The sequence below is a fragment of the Notolepis coatsorum genome, assembly GCF_963971535.1.
Source record: "Notolepis coatsorum genome assembly, chromosome: 1".
Lineage (NCBI taxonomy): Eukaryota > Metazoa > Chordata > Actinopteri > Aulopiformes > Paralepididae > Notolepis > Notolepis coatsorum.
In genome coordinates this window covers 120868818-120889107 of record NC_140165.1, presented here as the reverse complement: position 1 = coordinate 120889107, position 20290 = coordinate 120868818, and the positions used below count along the sequence as shown (strand labels likewise).

The 20290-nt window shown below is 41.3% G+C and overlaps 1 protein-coding gene across 1 annotated transcript in view; it reads left to right on the top strand.

Moving 5' to 3' along the window:
- LOC311248888 (tenascin-like) overlaps window positions 1–16449 on the top strand; it is a gene marked incomplete at its 5' end in the record, with an annotated part of 43832 nt that extends 27383 nt beyond the window's left edge. Inside the window, 4 exon segments of the mRNA XM_084338117.1 lie at window positions 3502–3598; window positions 3808–3969; window positions 6898–7061; window positions 14415–16449. Coding sequence (XP_084194243.1) covers window positions 3502–3598; window positions 3808–3969; window positions 6898–7061; window positions 14415–14525 — 534 coding nt within the window. The 3' untranslated portion in view covers window positions 14526–16449.
- Between the last annotated feature and the right edge of the window lie 3841 nt (window positions 16450–20290).

Genomic DNA, 20290 nt, shown 5'->3' with positions numbered 1-20290 from the left:
GCGCTCCGCCCCCTGTCATCGCCGGCAGCAGTGTGTGTCAGTGGGCTTGATTGCCAACAGCTGCGCTCTGCGGTCATTATTGAAAAATCTGCGGTCATTATCGAAAAATAATGACCGCAGTCGGGGGGCTGTTGACCAATCACAAGCAAGCATTTCGGCGAATGTGAAAACGCCATGTAATAAAGAAGGTTAACCTTTCACTACCACACTACAGAAGGTTAACCTTTCACTACCACACTACAGAAGGTTAACCTTTCACTACCACACTACAGAAGGTTAACCTTTCACTACCACACTACAGAAGGTTAACCCTTTCACTACCACACTACAGACGGTTAACCTTTCACTACCACACTACAGAAGGTTAACCTTTCACTACCACACTACAGAAGGTTAACCCTTTCACTACCACACTACAGATGGTTAACCCTTTCACTACCACACTACAGACGGTTAACCTTTCACTACCACACTACAGAAGGTTAACCTTTCACTACCACACTACAGAAGGTTAACCCTTTCACTACCACACTACAGATGGTTAACCCTTTCACTACCACACTACAGACGGTTAATCTTTCACTACCACACTACAGACGGTTAACCCTTTCACTACCACACTACAGACGGTTAATCTTTCACTACCACACTACAGACGGTTTAACCCTTTCACTACCACACTACAGACGGTTAACCTTTCACTACCACACTACAGAAGGTTAACCCTTTACTATCACACTACAGACGGTTTAACCCTTTACTACCACACTACAGAAGGTTAACCTTTCACTACCACACTACAGACGGTTAACCTTTCACTACCACACTACAGAAGGTTAACCCTTTCACTACCACACTACAGATGGTTAACCCTTTCACTACCACACTACAGACGGTTAATCTTTCACTACCACACTACAGACGGTTTAACCCTTTCACTACCACACTACAGATGGTTAACCCTTTCACTACCACACTACAGACGGTTAATCTTTCACTACCACACTACAGAAGGTTAACCCTTTCACTACCACACTACAGACGGTTTAACCCTTTCACTACCACACTACAGACGGTTAACCTTTCACTATCACACTACAGAAGGTTAACCTTTCACTACCACACTACAGAAGGTTAACCTTTCACTACCACACTACAGAAGGTTAACCCTTTCACTACCACACTACAGATGGTTAACCCTTTCACTACCACACTACAGAAGGTTAACCTTTCACTACCACACTACAGAAGGTTAACCTTTCACTACCACACTACAGACGGTTAACCCTTTCACTACCACACTACAGATGGTTAACCCTTTCACTACCACATTACAGAAGGTTAACCTTTCACTACCACACTACAGAAGGTTAACCTTTCACTACCACACTACAGACGGTTAACCTTTCACTATCACACTACAGAAGGTTAACCTTTCACTACCACACTACAGACGGTTAACCCTTTCACTACCACACTACAGACGGTTAACATTTCACTACCACACTACAGAAGGTTAACCTTTCACTACCACACTACAGAAGTTTAACCTTTCACTACCACACTACAGACGGTTAACCTTTCACTACCACACTACAGAAGGTTAACCTTTCACTACCACACTACAGAAGGTTAACCTTTCACTACCATACTACAGAAGGTTAACCTTTCACTACCACACTACAGAAGGTTAACCCTTTCACTACCACACTACAGAAGGTTAACCTTTCACTACCACACTACAGAAGGTTAACCTTTCACTACCACACTACAGAAGGTTAACCTTTCACTACCACACTACAGAAGGTTAACCTTTCACTACCACACTACAGAAGTTTAACCCTTTCACTACCACACTACAGAAGGTTAACCTTTCACTACCACACTACAGAAGGTTAACCTTTCACTACCACACTACAGAAGGTTAACCTTTCACTACCACACTACAGACGGTTAACCTTTCACTACCACACTACAGAAGGTTAACCTTTCACTACCACACTACAGAAGGTTAACCTTTCACTACCACACTACAGAAGGTTAACCTTTCACTACCACACTACAGAAGGTTAACCCTTTCACTACCACACTACAGAAGGTTAACCCTTTCACTACCACACTACAGATGGTTAACCCTTTCACTACCACACTACAGAAGGTTAACCTTTCACTACCACACTACAGAAGGTTAACCTTTCACTACCACACTACAGAAGGTTAACCTTTCACTACCACACTACAGACGGTTAACCTTTCACTACCACACTACAGGTTAACCTTTCACTACCACACTACAGAAGGTTAACCTTTCACTACCACACTACAGCAGGTTAACCTTTCACTACCATACTACAGACGGTTAACCTTTCACTACCACACTACAGAAGGTTAACCCTTTCACTACCACACTACAGATGGTTAACCCTTTCACTACCACACTACAGAAGGTTAACCTTTCACTACCACACTACAGAAGGTTAACCTTTCACTACCACACTACAGACGGTTAACCCTTTCACTACCACACTACAGAAGGTTAACCTTTCACTACCACACTACAGAAGGTTAACCTTTCACTACCACACTACAGAAGGTTAACCCTTTCACTACCACACTACAGATGGTTAACCCTTTCACTACCACACTACAGAAGGTTAACCTTTCACTACCACACTACAGAAGGTTAACCTTTCACTACCACACTACAGAAGGTTAACCTTTCACTACCACACTACAGACGGTTAACCTTTCACTACCACACTACAGGTTAACCTTTCACTACCACACTACAGAAGGTTAACCTTTCACTACCACACTACAGCAGGTTAACCTTTCACTACCATACTACAGACGGTTAACCTTTCACTACCACACTACAGAAGGTTAACCCTTTCACTACCACACTACAGATGGTTAACCCTTTCACTACCACACTACAGAAGGTTAACCTTTCACTACCACACTACAGAAGGTTAACCTTTCACTACCACACTACAGACGGTTAACCATTTCACTACCACACTACAGAAGGTTAACCTTTCACTACCACACTACAGAAGGTTAACCTTTCACTACCACACTACAGAAGGTTAACCTTTCACTACCACACTACAGAAGGTTAACCCTTTACTAGCACACTACAGATGGTTAACCTGGAGCTCTGGACCTGATCACACTCGCTCTGGTGATTGTCAGCCATTGAGTTAAGGTCCCCAGAGGTGCCCCCGACACGTGGAATGCTCTGCAATGTACTTTAAAAATCAATACTGTCGTCTCCATTGGTCAGTTTAAATCTATAATAGCCAACCATCTCACCTCAGTCTGTAGTTCTGTTTCTGTTTTTGTATTTATTGTGCTATTGTCAAAGTCATTGTAAATGAGAGCTTCAAATAAAGATTGAATGAACTTACAGTAAATCTGTTTATGGCAGTGGATGTCTTTTTTTTTTTTTTTAATAATAATAACTATTTATCTTTTGCCATCGTTGTTTCTCCCTCTCAGGTGTTTGTCAGACGCCAGAGCGGTAAACTGGAGTTCTTCCGCAACTGGAAGAACTACACGGCCGGCTTCGGTGACATGAACGACGAGTTCTGGCTGGGTACGTCCTGCTGTGACATTACTGCAATGCAGTCATAATAGTCCTCTCAAACCCCGCCCTCTTTTCTTGATCCACCAATCACAATCACTCAGTTTGTCCGAGGGAAGCAACCGTTGTGATTGGAGGATAAAGGAAAAGAGGGCAGTAAATATACATCCCTATTTCTACCTGCCAGACCAGGATCAATATCTCATCTTTGCCTTTTTAAGGTCTGAGCAATCTCCACAAGATCACCGCGGGGGGCCAGTACGAGCTGAGGGTGGACCTCCGAGACCAGGGAGAAGCGGCGTACGCTCAGTACGACAAGTTCTCCATCTCGGAACCTCGCAGCCGCTACAAGGTCCACGTGGGAGGGTACAGCGGCACAGCAGGTGGGCCTCGCACCTCCACCGGTTAACAATGTCATTAGTGAGCCTTGCTAATGTAGCGCTGTCACTGACCATTATTTTGTTATCGATTAGTCTATCTAAACTATTAATTTACCGTAAAGATCAACAACAATTGATCCTATTTGCAATTGAATATTTCAAAAGGTTTTACTAGTATCCTCAGGTCACATGGGTAGTTGCCTCTCTGACACCACCTACTGGTCACATGGGTAGTTGCCTCTCTGACACCACCTACTGGTCACATGGGTAGTTGCCTCTCTGACACCACCTATAATACCCAGAGTAGGAGATGAGCCATGACGTTTATTTATGTCTGTAAATGCTGTGTCATGTGGATGCCTACTGTACATGAGTAGGGCGAGTAACCTACATGCCATTGCTGCTTTTTATCTATTGACTCAGTATAGCTACTTTATTATCTTGAAATAATATAACACCCGCCAGTTACTATGACATTGTTTATCATTACATACAATGTATCCATGCCTGTAGATAAATGCTGAAAAACAGGCAACAAAATGTACTTTTTAGCTTTAGATAAAAAAAAAAAAAAAAACGACCAGCCAGAGAGATTTTTTACGGACAAACATTTGAAATAGCTTTTTAGTATATCTCCATGAATTAGTGTGTTATCTCTCCACTCCACGCTATGGTAGTGCTTGTGCCAGCACAGGAGATACATTTATATATATAGGCATATTAAATCAATATCTTCCTTTTGAATAAAATAGGCTCAGGAATTAGCCTAATCTATGTCAAAAAGAGTAGCCTATAGTAAATGTATACGCACACACTCACGCACGCACGCACGCACGCACGCACGCACGCACGCACGCACGCACACACACACACACACAGAGAGGGAGAATAGCTTATAGCAGACTTAATGATTTTACAATATTTTTGCTAATGACGTGAAATATTTATTATCATCAACTATCCAGTTTTTAATATAGTATAACTTTTGGCTACTTCATTGATCACAGTGACATATTTGGCCAATCAGAGGACTGCCTCTAGAAATGTTCTTTCAGTAGCACATGGTGAACTGAAGAGCCAAGACATAGCTCTGTACTTGCTAGTAGTTAGCTACTAAAGTAAGCCAGTGAAGGTTGGCTGTGCGAGATTTAGCTGCTCATGCATGATGGGGGTTATTTGGGGGTTTGAGTGTGTGCAGTTAAGGAAACCACCCATCACCTAATCAATAAACAGCATTGGAGTTGATCGTGTTCGTCTGCTGTGCCATCCCTCAGCCAAGTATAAAATCTATGGGTTAGGGTTAGCACTGTAGCGATTCAAATGATTAACGATCCTGAATCAGCATAGATCTTAATCGAGATTGTCATCGGCAACTCCACATATATTTCGACCACCGTGTGAATAATGGTCAATATATGAAATGGCAAAAATCAAAAGCAAAGCCACTGGATCTTTATAATTGTTTACATATAGAAAGATGTTAGATGTCTCTAAGGGAGAAACTGGACAATAGCATACCAAACTAATGGTCTAGACTCTAGGGTCTTACTGTTCAGTAAAACTAACAGATCGGATCAGTACTGTAATGGGAATATTTCTATGATAAGAGATTCGATAGAGCTGATGAAATAAAGATTAAAAGGAAACAACTGGACGTTACGTTGTTGGTTTTATTTGGGCAGCTGGAGCAAAACAGCTGGACACAGTCTGACAGAACAGGAGATCTGCTGAGAGAGATGTGACACGAGAGCGTTGACCATCAGAGCCTGTATGCAGAGTCCTGAGCTGATGAAACCGCTGAGTCGAGAGAGCTGTTGCAAACAGAAGCCGGATGTAGCCGGTTTCCTGAGGAAGCGGTTTGCGACCGGGCGCCTCGCTTTCTTGAGAATAGAATAGGTGTTCGTTTGTATGTGGTTTTCAACTCAGGGCTCAGGGTGCAGACAAGATGTTCCATGCAAAGGTGTCGGGTCGTACAGTTTCATGTCAAAATGTCAATGTATTCAGATGAGTTTGTACATTGCTGTTTAAGGTATATTTTTGTCATTACAGTACTCTGTACCAGATGAAACTTAAAAGGTTGAGTCCTCAGTAATCGGTACAAATAATGCGTCTCATGATTTCAGTTGTAATTTGGTAACTCACATTTAGTTAATATTCAGCTTTTATTCAGTTTATTTAGCATTTAGCATTTGTAGATTATATATTAGATTAGGTTTAGATTATTGGATTATTAGATTATATATTGCATATATTTAGCATTTCGTTTTTTTTAGATGATATATTAAATTCGATTTAGATTATATATTGTAACTATTTATTGTATATGGCAAATATAACTGAGAGGGCATAATACCCTCATCTCGCACCTTGTTGTCCATATGCACATGTCCAGAGTTAATTATATTGTTTTATTACATGGCGTTTTAACATTCGCCGAAATGCTTGATTGTGATTGGTCAATAGCGCTCGGTTGCCCCTAGCAGCGGTCCGTTATTACTCGATAACGGACCGCTGCCGAGCAATAATGACCGCTGTTCGCAGCTGGAGCAATCAAGCCCACTGACACACACTGCATCAGCGGTGATAATAATAATAACTTTATTTGGGCTGACAGAGCCACAGAACAACTGCGTCGGCATTTGATCTCGTCTTGTCGATGGTGTAAAATGAATTAGGTATATTGTTAGTAAGTTAGCCATGTAATAAGCGGGATAAAGTATAGCCTATACTCGGTCATTGTCGCAAAATGATTGACCTTCACTACGTTTAGAACACCTCTGCGAGGCGCCTCTGTGTTCTAAACTCCGTGTCGGTAAATTATTTTGCGTAGCTATACATTATCCCTTACATATTGTTCAATAAAGGAATATCTTATTTTAGCTCCATTGTGAATGAATGGTCTAACTCCCTCTCCTCTGGCTCCCCCTGCAGGCGACTCTATGACCTACCACCACGGCCGACCGTTCTCCACCTATGATCACGATAACGACATTGCCGTCACCAACTGTGCCCTCTCCTACAAGGGTGCCTTCTGGTACAAGAACTGCCATCGTGTCAACCTAATGGGTCGATATGGAGACAACAGTCACAGCAAGGTATGGTTGAAGCCAAAACACCCACAACGTGACGTATCTTACAGTAGCAGGCAGCTATAGTGAAGTGAAGGAAAAGAAAATAGCTAAAAGAAAACATTGGAAGAGCATGGTATTACTCTTCCACTGTGACTTGTAATAATAATAATAATAATAATAATAATAATTACTTGGATTTATGTAGTGCCTTTCAAGAAACCCAAATATGGTTTACAAGGCAACAAAAAAAACTTAAGGAACAAACTAAATAAAGAGTAATACCAATAAAGGAGAACAAACTAAATAAAGAGTAATACCAATAAAGGACAGGGAGACGACTAGAGGCCGTAGCCCTTCGTGAACAGGTGGGTTTTCAGGCCTGTCTGTCTTGAAGGAGTCCAGTGATGTGTTAGAGCAGGTCTTGAAGGAGTCCAGTGATGTGTTAGAGCAGGTCTTGAAGGAGTCCAGTGATGTGTTAGAGCAGGTCTTGAAGGAGTCCAGTGATGTGTTAGAGCAGGTCTTGAAGGAGTCCAGGGATGTGTTAGAGCAGGTCTTGAAGGAGTCCAGTGATGTGTTAGAGCAGGTCTTGAAGGAGTCCAGTGATGTGTTAGAGCAGGTCTTGAAGGAGTCCAGTGATGTGTTAGAGCAGGTCTTGAAGGAGTCCAGTGATGTGTTAGAGCAGGTCTTGAAGGAGTCCAGTGATGTGTTAGAGCAGGTCTTGAAGGAGTCCAGGGATGTGTTAGAGCAGGCCTTGAAGGAGTCCAGTGATGTGTTAGAGCAGGTCTTGAAGGAGTCCAGTGATGTGTTAGAGCAGGTCTTGAAGGAGTCCAGTGATGTGTTAGAGCAGGTCTTGAAGGAGTCCAGTGATGTGTTAGAGCAGGTCTTGAAGGAGTCCAGTGATGTGTTAGAGCAGGTCTTGAAGGAGTCCAGTGATGTGTTAGAGCAGGTCTTGAAGGAGTCCAGGGATGTGTTAGAGCAGGTCTTGAAGGAGTCCAGTGATGTGTTAGAGCAGGTCTTGAAGGAGTCCAGGGATGTGTTAGAGCAGGTCTTGAAGGAGTCCAGTGATGTGTTAGAGCAGGTCTTGAAGGAGTCCAGGGATGTGTTAGAGCAGGTCTTGAAGGAGTCCAGGGATGTGTTAGAGCAGGTCTTGAAGGAGTCCAGTGATGTGTTAGAGCAGGTCTTGAAGGAGTCCAGGGATGTGTTAGAGCAGGTCTTGAAGGAGTCCAGGGATGTGTTAGAGCAGGTCTTGAAGGAGTCCAGGGATGTGTTAGAGCAGGTCTTGAAGGAGTCCAGGGATGTGTTAGAGCAGGTCTTGAAGGAGTCCAGTGATGTGTTAGAGCAGGTCTTGAAGGAGTCCAGTGGGGTCCTACTAATCACCCCAAAGTACCAGAAAATACCAGAAAATACCAGAAACTACCCCAAAATACCCCAAAGTATACCCCAAAATACCAGAAACTACCCCAAAATACCCCAAAGTATACCCCAAAATACCAGAAACTACCCCAAAATACCAGAAACTACCCCAAAATACCCCAAAGTATACCCCAAAATACCAGAAACTACCCCAAAATACCAGAAAATACCAGAAAATACCCCAAAATACCCCAAAGTATACCCCAAAATACCAGAAACTACCCCAAAATACACCAAAATACCAGAAAATACCAGAAACTACCCCAAAATACCCCAAAGTATACCCCAAAATACCAGAAACTACCCCAAAATACCCCAACATACCAGAAAATACCAGAAACTACCCCAAAATACCCCAAAGTTTACCCCAAAGTATCAGAAAATACCCCAAAATACCCCAAAGTACCCCAAAATACCCCAAAGTATACCCCAAAGTACCAGAAAATACCAGAAAATACCCCAAAATACCCCAAATAGTGTGTAATAGTGTAATAGTGTAATAGTAGTACTAGTGTGTAATAGTGTAATAGTGTGTAATAGTGTAATAGTGTGTAATGGTGTAATAGTGTAATAGTGTAATAGTGTGTAATAGTGTAATAGTGTGTAATAGTGTAATAGTGTGTAATAGTGTAATAGTGTAATAGTGTGTAATAGTGTAATAGTGTGTAATAGTGTAATAGTGTAATAGTGTGTAATAGTGTAATAGTGTAATAGTGTGTAATAGTGTGTAATAGTGTGTAAAAGTGTAATAGTGTGCTAGTGTAATAGTGTAATAGTGTGTAATAGTATAATAGTGTGTAATAGTGTGTAATAGTGTGTAAAAGTGTAATAGTGTGCTAGTGTAATAGTGTAATAGTGTGTAAGTGTGTAATAGTGTAAGTGTGTAATAGTGTAATAGTGTAATAGTGTGTAATAGTGTGTAATCGTGTGTAATAGTGTAATAGTGTAATAGTGTGTAATAGTGTAATAGTGTGTAATAGTGTAATAGTGTGTAATAGTGTAATAGTGTGTAATAGTGTAATAGTGTAATAGTGTGTAATAGTGTAATAGTGTAATAGTGTAATAGTGTGTAATAGTGTAATAGTGTGTAATAGTGTGTAATAGTGTAATAGTGTGCTAGTGTAATAGTGTAATAGTGTGTAATAGTGTAATAGTGTGATAGTGTAATAGTGTGTAATAGTGTAATAGTGTGTAATAGTGTAATAGTGTAATAGTGTGTAATAGTGTAATAGTGTAATAGTGTGTAATAGTGTAATAGTGTGTAATAGTGTAATAGTGTGTAATAGTGTAATAGTGTGTAATAGTGTAATAGTGTAATAGTGTGTAATAGTGTAATAGTGTGTAATAGTGTAATAGTGTGTAATAGTGTGTAAAAGTGTAATAGTGTGCTAGTGTAATAGTGTAATAGTGTGTAATAGTATAATAGTGTGTAATAGTGTGTAATAGTGTGTAAAAGTGTAATAGTGTGCTAGTGTAATAGTGTAATAGTGTGTAAGTGTGTAATAGTGTAATAGTGTGTAATAGTGTAATAGTGTAATAGTGTGTAATAGTGTGTAATAGTGTAATAGTGTGTAATCGTGTGTAATAGTGTAATAGTGTAATAGTGTGTAATAGTGTGCAATAGTGTAATAGTGTGTAATAGTGTGTAATAGTGTAATAGTGTGTAATAGTGTAATAGTGTAATAGTGTAATAGTGTGTAATAGTGTAATAGTGTGTAATAGTGTGTAATAGTGTAATAGTGTGCTAGTGTAATAGTGTAATAGTGTGTAATAGTGTAATAGTGTGATAGTGTAATAGTGTGTAATAGTGTAATAGTGTGTAATAGTGTAATAGTGTAATAGTGTGTAATAGTGTAATAGTGTGTAATAGTGTGCGTGTGTGTGTGTGTGCGTGTGTGTGTGTGTGTGCGCGCGTGTGCGTGTGTGTGTGTGTGTGTGTGCGCGTGTGCGTGTGTCTCCACATTATGGCTGTAGTGACTGAGGCACTCTGTACTCTGGCTGCATCCAGGAAGGGATTAACGCAGTAAAGGTTTAGTGAGACAAAGAGTGAGACATAGAAAACGTAGAGGGCTCAGGAGGTAGAGCCGAGCGCTCGTCTGGTTAATCAGAAGATTCCCGGTTCGAGTCCGGCTCCTCCCGGCGGCGTGTCCGAGTGTCCTTGAGCAAGACACTTAAGCCCTGCTCCTCCCGGTGAGCAGTTGGCACTTGGCATGGTCGCCTCCGCGCGGTGAGGATTGCTTTTAATTTTTTTATATAAATAGGCTCTTCCCTCCCCTCTTCTCCCTCTCTCTCTCTCTCCATCTCCCTCTATCCCCCTTCTCTCTCTCCTTCTCCCTCTCTCTCCCCCTTCTCTCTCTCCATCTCCCTCTATCCCCCTTCTCTCTCTCCATCTCCCTCTCTCCCCCTTCTCTCTCTCTCTCCATCTCCCCCCTCTCTCTCTCTCTCTCTCTCTATCCATCTTTCTCTCCCTCCCTCCCTCTCTCTCCCTTCTTCTCTCTCTCTCTCCCCGTTCTCTCTCTCCCCCTTCTCTCTCTCCATCTCCCTATATCCCCCTTCTCTCTCTCCATCTCCCTCTATCCCCCTTCTCTCTCTCTCTATCTCCCCCCTCTCTCTCTCTCTCCATCTCCCTCTATCCCCCTTCTCTCTCTCCATCTCTCTCTCTCTCTCTCTCTCTCTCTCTCTCTCTCTCTCTCTCTCTCTCTCTCTCTCTCTCTCTCTCTCTCTCTCTCTCTCTCTCTCTCTCTCCCCCTCTCTCTCCCCCCCTGGTTGGTTTCCCTTGTTCCACAGTTCCTCCATCAAGATGCCATACAAGTTGGAATCCATCTTGAGTGCTAGAGACCCAGACACACACACACACACACATACACACACACACACACGCACACGCGCACACACACACACACACACGCACACTATTACACACTATTACACTATTACACTATTACACACTATTACACTATTCCACTATTACACACTATTACACTATTACACTATTACACACTATTACACTATCACACTATTACACTATTACACACTATTACACTATTACACTAGCACACTATTACACTATTACACTATTACACACTATTACACTATTACACACTATTACACTATTACACACTATTACACTATTACACACTATTACACTATTACACTATTACACACTATTACACTATTACACTAGCACACTATTACACTATTACACACTATTACACTATTACACTATTACACACTATTACACTATTACACTATTACACTATTACACACTATTACACTATTACACACTACACTATTACACACTATTACACTATTACACTATTACACTATTACACTATTACACTATTACACAAAATTACACTATTACACACTATTACACACTATTACACTATTACACTATTACACACTATTACACTATTACACACTATTACTACTATTACACTATTACACTATTACACACTATTTGGGGTACTTTGGGGTATTTTGGGGTATTTTCTGGTATTTTCTGGTACTTTGGGGTATACTTTTGGGTATTTTGGGGTATTTTGGGGTAGTTTATGGTATTTTGCGGTATACTTTGGGGTATTTTGGGGTAGTTTCTGGTATTTTCTGGTATTTTCTGGTATTTTGGGGTATTTTGGGGTAGTTTCTGGTATTTTGGGGTATACTTTGGGGTATTTTGGGGTAGTATCTGGTCGTTTCTGGTATTTTCTGGTATTTTGGGGTATTTTGGGGTAGTTTCTGGTATTTTGGGGTATACTTTGGGGTATTTTGGGGTAGTTTCTGGTATTTTCTGGTATTTTCTGGTATTTTGGGGTATTTTGGGGTAGTTTCTGGTATTTTGGAGTATACTTTGGGGTATTTTGGGGTAGTTTCTGGTATTTTGGGGTAGTTTCTGGTATTTTGTGGTATTTTGGGGTAGTTTCTGGTATTTTGGGGTATACTTTGGGGTATTTGGGGGTAGTGTCTGGTATTTTGGGGTATACTTTGGGGTATTTTGGGGTAGTTTCTGGTATTTTCTGGTATTTTGGGGTAGTTTGGGGTAGTTTCTGGTATTTTGGGGTATACTTTGGGGTATTTTGGGGTAGTTTCTGGTATTTTCTGGTATTTTGGGGTATTTTGGGGTAGTTTCTGGTATTTTGGGGTATACTTTGGGGTATTTTGGGGTATTTTGGGGTAGTTTCTGGTATTTTCTGGTACTTTGGGGTATACTTTGGGGTATTTTGGGGTATTTTGGGGTAGTTTCTGGTATTTTGGGGTGTACTTTGGGGTATTTTGGGGTAGTTTCTGGTATTTTCTGGTATTTTCTGGTATTTTGGGGTATTTTGGGGTAGTTTCTGGTATTTTGGGGTATACTTTGGGGTATTTTGGGGTAGTATCTGGTAGTTTCTGGTATTTTCTGGTATTTTGGGGTATTTTGGGGTAGTTTCTGGTATTTTGGGGTATACTTTGGGGTATTTTGGGGTAGTTTCTGGTATTTTCTGGTATTTTCTGGTATTTTGGGGTAGTTTCTGGTATTTTGGGGTATACTTTGGGGTATTTTGGGGTAGTTTCTGGTATTTTGGGGTATTTTGGGGTATTTTGGGGTATTTTGGGGTAGTTTCTGGTACTTTGGGGTATTTTGGGGTAGTTTCTGGTATTTTGGGGTATACTTTGGGGTATTTTGGGGTAGTTTCTGGTATTTTGGGGTAGTTTGGGGTAGTTTCTGGTATTTTGGGGTATACTTTGGGGTATTTTGGGGTAGTTTCTGGTATTTTCTGGTATTTTGGGGTAGTTTCTGGTATTTTGGGGTATACTTTGGGGTATTTTGGGGTAGTTTCTGGTATTTTGGGGTATACTTTGGGGTATTTTGGGGTAGTTTCTGGTATTTTCTGGTATTTTGGGGTATTTTGGGGTAGTTTCTGGTATTTTGGGGTATACTTTGGGGTATTTTGGGGTAGTTTCTGGTATTTTCTGGTATTTTCTGGTATTTTGGGGTAGTTTCTGGTATTTTGGGGTATACTTTGGGGTATTTTGGGGTAGTTTCTGGTATTTTGGGGTATTTTGGGGTATTTTGGGGTATTTTGGGGTAGTTTCTGGTACTTTGGGGTATTTTGGGGTAGTTTCTGGTATTTTGGGGTATACTTTGGGGTATTTTGGGGTAGTTTCTGGTATTTTGGGGTAGTTTGGGGTAGTTTCTGGTATTTTGGGGTAGTTTCTGGTATTTTCTGGTATTTTGGGGTAGTTTCTGGTATTTTGGGGTATACTTTGGGGTATTTTGGGGTAGTTTCTGGTATTTTGGGGTATACTTTGGGGTATTTTGGGGTAGTTTCTGGTATTTTCTGGTATTTTCTGGTACTTTGGGGTGATTAGTAGGACCCGTCCAGGGATGTGTTAGAGCAGGTCTTGAAGGAGTCCAGGGATGTGTTAGAGCAGGTCTTGAAGGAGTCCAGGGATGTGTTAGAGCAGGTCTTGAAGGAGTCCAGGGATGTGTTAGAGCAGGTCTTGAAGGAGTCCAGGGATGTGTTAGAGCAGGTCTTGAAGGAGTCCAGGGATGTGTTAGAGCAGGTCTTGAAGGAGTCCAGGGATGTGTTAGAGCAGGTCTTGAAGGAGTCCAGGGATGTGTTAGAGCAGGTCTTGAAGGAGTCCAGTGATGTGTTAGAGCAGGTCTCAGCCAGGTGTTCCACAGGGTTACAGTGCAGAAGGCTCTGTAATAAGTAATGCGTTATAATTTCTCATATATCAACACATGGCAACCGTTATTTTGCACATATCAACCACATATCATTCGAAACCTTCTGTGAAAAGCCTCAATTGAGTCTTTCGGACAAAGAAGCATAATCTGTCGATCATATCTGTGAATCTTCTATAATTGCAAAACCTCCACCAACTGTATCTGTGAGTGTACCCAGAGATAATAAGACCTGAAAACATGACTCATCTGAAAACTTAAAAAACGTACTAATTATTATTATTACATTTTTTCAGGGAGTCAACTGGTTCCACTGGAAAGGCCACGAGCACTCCATCGAGTTCGCCGAGATGAAGATGAGGCCGTCCAACTTCAGGAACTTGGAGGGAAGGAGGAAACGATCATAAACCACCGACCACCGCTCTGGACCCCCCCCCCCCCCCCCCCCAACAACCCCCACAATCCCGCGCGCTCCCCCCCCCCCCAGCACCACCGCACCTCAATCCGCGCCCCCCTCCTCCGCGCCAGCTGATTCCAATCCACACACCCCCTGCAGCTACCAAAGCCACTGCCAATACCCCCGACGCCTGCGCTCAACCCCCCCACCCCCCCCCTCCTTCTCCCGTACACGCAGATAAATAGACGCACGGATATCAACTCCTCCACTCCCAGAATCACCTTTGAATTACAACACTCCTCTCTGCTGATATATGGTTGTGTGCAGTAGTAATACTGTCAACGTAAAAAATGTATGTGGACCGCCCCCCCCCTCCCTCCCTTCCCCCGGGAAAAAAAGAAAGAAAAGGACTTAAAAGCCACACAAATCAAGCCCACTCAGATTCTATTCACACACCAAAGAGCACAATCTATGACACAAACACAAGTATTCCCCTTTCCTCACACTTACATCGCAGCACTTGAGGAGAGAGGGGTGTATTTGAGTTTGGCTCGGGGTATTACTATTATTATTATTATTATTATTATTATTATTATTATATTATTATTATTATTATTATTATTATTATTATTATTATTATTATTATTATTATTATTATTATTATTATTATTATGTGTACAGTAATTCTCATACAGTACAACATCTCAACATCTAGTCACAGGTTTTTCTTTTAGTCTTTTGTTGTTTTCTTTCATATTTTTTCCACAGAGGACAGGCTGTTTACATTACGCTCTTGTTTTAGAGGTCAGTGCCTCTTTCACTAATACTGATAAAACGCCGTGAAAACTGGATTATCGCAGGGATTCGATTTGTGGAAATAACACTTATATATATATATATATATACAACAACACATCTGTTCATCTCGGTAAAAAGAGGTCTTATAGGTCAAAAAGGGATTTTTCACAGCTCTGTATAGTCGTCTGTTACACAGGACGAGTTCCTCTTCTTAACTTGCCATCCATTTTGTCTGTGTGCGACTCGTTATCGAACCCCATGTCACTTTATGATCCTCTCATTCCACTCCCTCCAGCCCCTCCCTCAACAAGCTGTCATCTGAAGTGGTAACATTATGGGAAAGATAAGAACCATTGGAGAGAAGGAAACAAACAAAAAAAGAAATACGCTATACGTCACATTACGACACCGCTCTCGTTGATTGTGTGGGCCCTGAAGGCACTGTGCAATTGTCTTACACGTGTACCTGGGTTTACTTTATGGCTGCAGCGTCATGCATTTATTAAAAAGAAAATAAAAAAGCTACAGAACAGAAAGACGGAGAGAGAGAGAAAAGAGAAGGAAAAAAAAGAGTAAAGTCGATGTTTTATGATTTGTTTTTATTTCTTCTATGAATCCGAGGCAGGACCTATTCTTCAGTATATAATGAAATGGGTGATTTACTTTTTTTTTTGTGCGCAAAATGTGAATACAGTACTTATATGTGGAACAAGAGAATGTTTAGTGTTGTTGAATACAAAAGCTATGGATGCTCAAGTAAATAAAAAATAAAAAAGAGAGAAAAGGCCAATTCCAATTGACATAGTAAGGTCACTATGCTTTATTGAGGAGAAATACAGTATTTGGGTAGAGGCCAAAAGAGGATTGACATGTCTCAAACCTCGCCCTCTTTTGATCCTCAGCAACGGTTGTGATTGGAGGATCAAGAAAAGTGGGCGGGCTTGAGATAGGTCAATTAGTCATTCGTCCCCTCCCCCCGCCCTTGTTAGGCCAGGAGACTAAACCACTGACCCCTCTAAGGAATGCCTGTGTAAATTAAGTTTCTTTTATTCTTTTGTTTTAAAGTGTTTTGGTTTATAACTGGGTGAAGAACAGGTGTTTCTCTGTAAACCGTATTACAATAAAACAAAGTTTGTTTAAAAGTAAGGTGTTCCGAGTTTTGTTTCATGGCGAGGATAATATGTGAATTGACTTCAGCACAGGTCAAAATGAAGAAATCCGACATTATGTTTAAGCATTTTCCTCTGAGAAGGATGCTACTGTACATATTTCAAAGGAATTGGAAGGAATACATTTTTGTAGTTATTCCAGCTCTATTTAACATGGAGAAGTTTCCCTTCTTTGCAGGGCTATAACTTTTTAAATTCTATTGCTAGATTGCCATTATTAGGGCCCATTCAATGTCCTATATGTATTGTTCATGGTGTAGCAACGTTAAACTTTTTCATTCACATATTCATACTAAAATATGGTCTAAAGTATAAGTATGTTTTCATCTCTTTCTGCAGCTTTCTCCAGAACGTGATTTATAGCCCCAAATGCATTATATTGATGATGAAATACAGTTTGATAGCAATCAGCGCGATATAAAAAATTCCTACTGGACGTACTTCTGGAAGTTACTACACGTCATCTGATGTTGACCGGATGGGCGAGGGGGCGTTTATAATTCCGTGGGCAGCGTTATACCATTCATCTAATGTGGGTCATATGTTCATCAGATCAGTTAGTATCGAACACGGAAATATTACACGCTAAAACTCACCCCAGTCTCCTCGGGCCGTTGGGCGATCAGCGTGGGGTAGACAGTTTTCCATTATGGGATGTCAAAATACCCGGTCCATTTCCAGGTTGTATAATAGTATATATACGTCCAAATCATGTTGTTTATCGAGTTATTGGCAACGGATCGCTATGTATTGTGTCGCGCTCGAGTCCCGGGACCTATAGCGAGTGCCCGGAAGTAATATGGGTGATCACCACTCCATCCACATGACTTCCTGTTTGGCGCTTCTGCCGATCGGCCACCAGATGGCGCTCTTGAACCGCTAGAGGATTGAGAGGAGCTCAGAACTGTGTGTGAAGGCTGCAGAGGGGAAATATGATTCCGATCACAGATTTTTGAAATATTGATATTAAAGACGAGTTACGGCGTCCTCTGCAACTTGAGCATGGCTAGGAAAGACGCCTAAACACGTTTTCGGCACTTAAAGTGTTAATACTGGCACTCAGCAAAGATGAGTCAAAAGGATTAACAGATTACATGCTCAGGAATGTAATATTATTCAGAAAAAGGTATGCATTATCAGTGTATGATCACTTATATTCTAAAGGGGAGGATGGCTTTTATTGGCATTATTCATTGTAAACCGTATTAACCCTTTCACTAACACACTACAGGTTAACCCTTTCACTACCACACTAGACGGTTAAGCGTCTGTAGTGTGGTAGTGACAGGGTTAACCTTCTGTAGTGTGGTTGTGAAAGGGTTAAGATCCAAATACAGCTCTTATTGATCATGAGACTCTGGGGCTAGATCCACAAAGAATGGATTGCATGGAGCAAGTTGCACCCTTACTTCAAATTCATTATGAATTGAAAATGGGGGACCCTGATGTAAACAAGGGGTCTGCATCCCCTTAACAATTGTGTGTATTGAGCCGTACTGTATTGTACCCATTCTGCAATCTGTTAATACAATTTTCAATCAATCAATCAATGTGGCTGACTAAAGGAATAATACCAACGTTTGACCAAAATCCCCATAAGCTACACACAGGTTAGTGTGCATACAGTAACAGGTGTGTACTTTACAGCAAGGTTTCCATTAGTGTCGAGAGATTGATATGAAAAGTCAAAAGGTAGAGGCCACTCTACCCTTAAAAGTAAACCGTCGAGATTCAAGACATAGGGTCAACCATGATGCAGTCCACAATAGAGGCTGTTGTTGAATCTTGAGCACGCAATTCAAAAGAGCACTACAATCTAGATGGGTCAGTGAATATAAGTGAAACCAAAAAGAAAGCATTATTTTATTCCCTTTGTAACAAAGAGCGCCAGATGTCTGTCTGATATTTTGCAAATGTTATTGTTGTCATTTTGGCCAGAGGTCTCCCTTGCAAAAGAGATCTTGTATGTATCTCAATGGGACTTCCTGGTTAAGCAGTATACAGTATGAAAACGAACTGTCAGGTCATATATGTGAGACTGTGCTGGAAAAAAAGGATACCAAACATACCATGGTAAAACATTTTAAAATGGAAATTATACAATTTAAATCAAAATTAGCCAAACATTGAAAAGATCCCACGACTCCCAAGAGTAAAAAAGATACAAACTTTTTTCACATTCTAAACACATCAGAAAACCTGTCTTGTTTTATCACTGGACAACTGTATATCTCTCTGACTCTGAATAAAACATCATTCCTTATGCCCTTTGCCGTTACTTACAGCCCGGCTTATTGTGAGATCACCACCTAATGTGATTCATCGCATAATCAGCGAAGCGTCAGTTGTATAATCACATCTCAAAACCATAACAACATACATCCATATTATCTCTACTTGTCTCTTGCTGTCACATGTCTTTGCAATGTTGTTAAATGAACTTAACCTACAAGCACATTACGTCCTTCAATCATTGATGCTTAGCAAGCCTTTAGCTAGCACTGTTGTAGCCAATTTAATGATTTTCTGCCGTTACGTTATTGTATGAAGGCACCGTGTCACCATGAAAGTGTTGACCAATTAGCTGGCAGTGGGCACAGGAGGCGGGGCTCAGGTGTGCTCAGGTGCAGTCTATATGTATGTGTTCAGGGCCGCCTGGGAGAAATGCGAGGCCCTGTGCGAGATTTAAACGCGATATATATATATATATATATATTTTTTTATTTTTATTTTTTCCCATACAGTCAACATATTCTTAAATAATAGCGCTGCCCGAGGCTGGGCATGATACAGTCAACATATAGCAAGAGAGAGAGCGAGAGAGAGCTCCCGTTCTACAGTCAATATACAGTGTTATCGCTGCACAGACCCGGCAATGCCCCTGACCCTCCACCAGGGCAAGGCCAGAGAGAGAGAGATAGAGAGAGAGCATGTCTGTTTGTGTGTGTGTGTTAGAGAGAGAGCATGTATATGTGTGTGAGAAAGAGAGAGAAACATATAGAGAGAGAGCATGTCATTTTGTGTGTTAGAGAGAGATATAGAGCATGTCTGTGTGTTAGAAAGAGAGAGAGAGAGAGAGCGTGTGTGTTTGTGTGTTAGAGAGAGAGAGCATGTCTGTGTGTGTGTGTGTTAGAGAGAGAGCATGTATGAGAGAGATAAGCAAAGATGAGCCCCTGCCTAAAGGATATTCAAATTTTAATGGAAGAACAAAACAGAAGGAAAAGATAACTTCACAAAGGCAACATGAATATACATAGATCCAAAAGGACAAAGATCAACACTTAAATCCAAAGAGAAGAGGGTCTATACCAGAGAAAACAAAGTAGCAAGGAGCCAATGGCCGACATCAGCTAAATAGGCTAACTGCAAATAGAGTAGCCAGGTACTGACACCAGGCCACACACAGCTTTGGCCAACGCTACCCAAGCTACACAAACGACCAAGACAATTCACACACAGCACATGTCGTATCTCCAAATGTTGTGAAGTAACATATGTTTTGCCTGGAAAAAAACATCGTTATTAACAAAACATTCGGGAGGGGAAGGAAGGAAGAGTGGGGTAATGTCCAATGGACATCTTACCTGCACCAAGGAACGCAGGGCGAAAGGCCGCAACACAGGTCTCCACGTTGACGAAAGGCCTCTCGCTGGCGGGACAAAAAGAAGCTATGGCCGGATCCTTGTCATGGTGCAGGCCCGACTACATCTTCTGTCAAAGATGATGTCGTAGTCAGAGTGCCAGGGCCTGCTATTCTCACGGCTAATGTCAATGGTCGTAGCACAAGCTAACAGCTAACTCTAGGCTA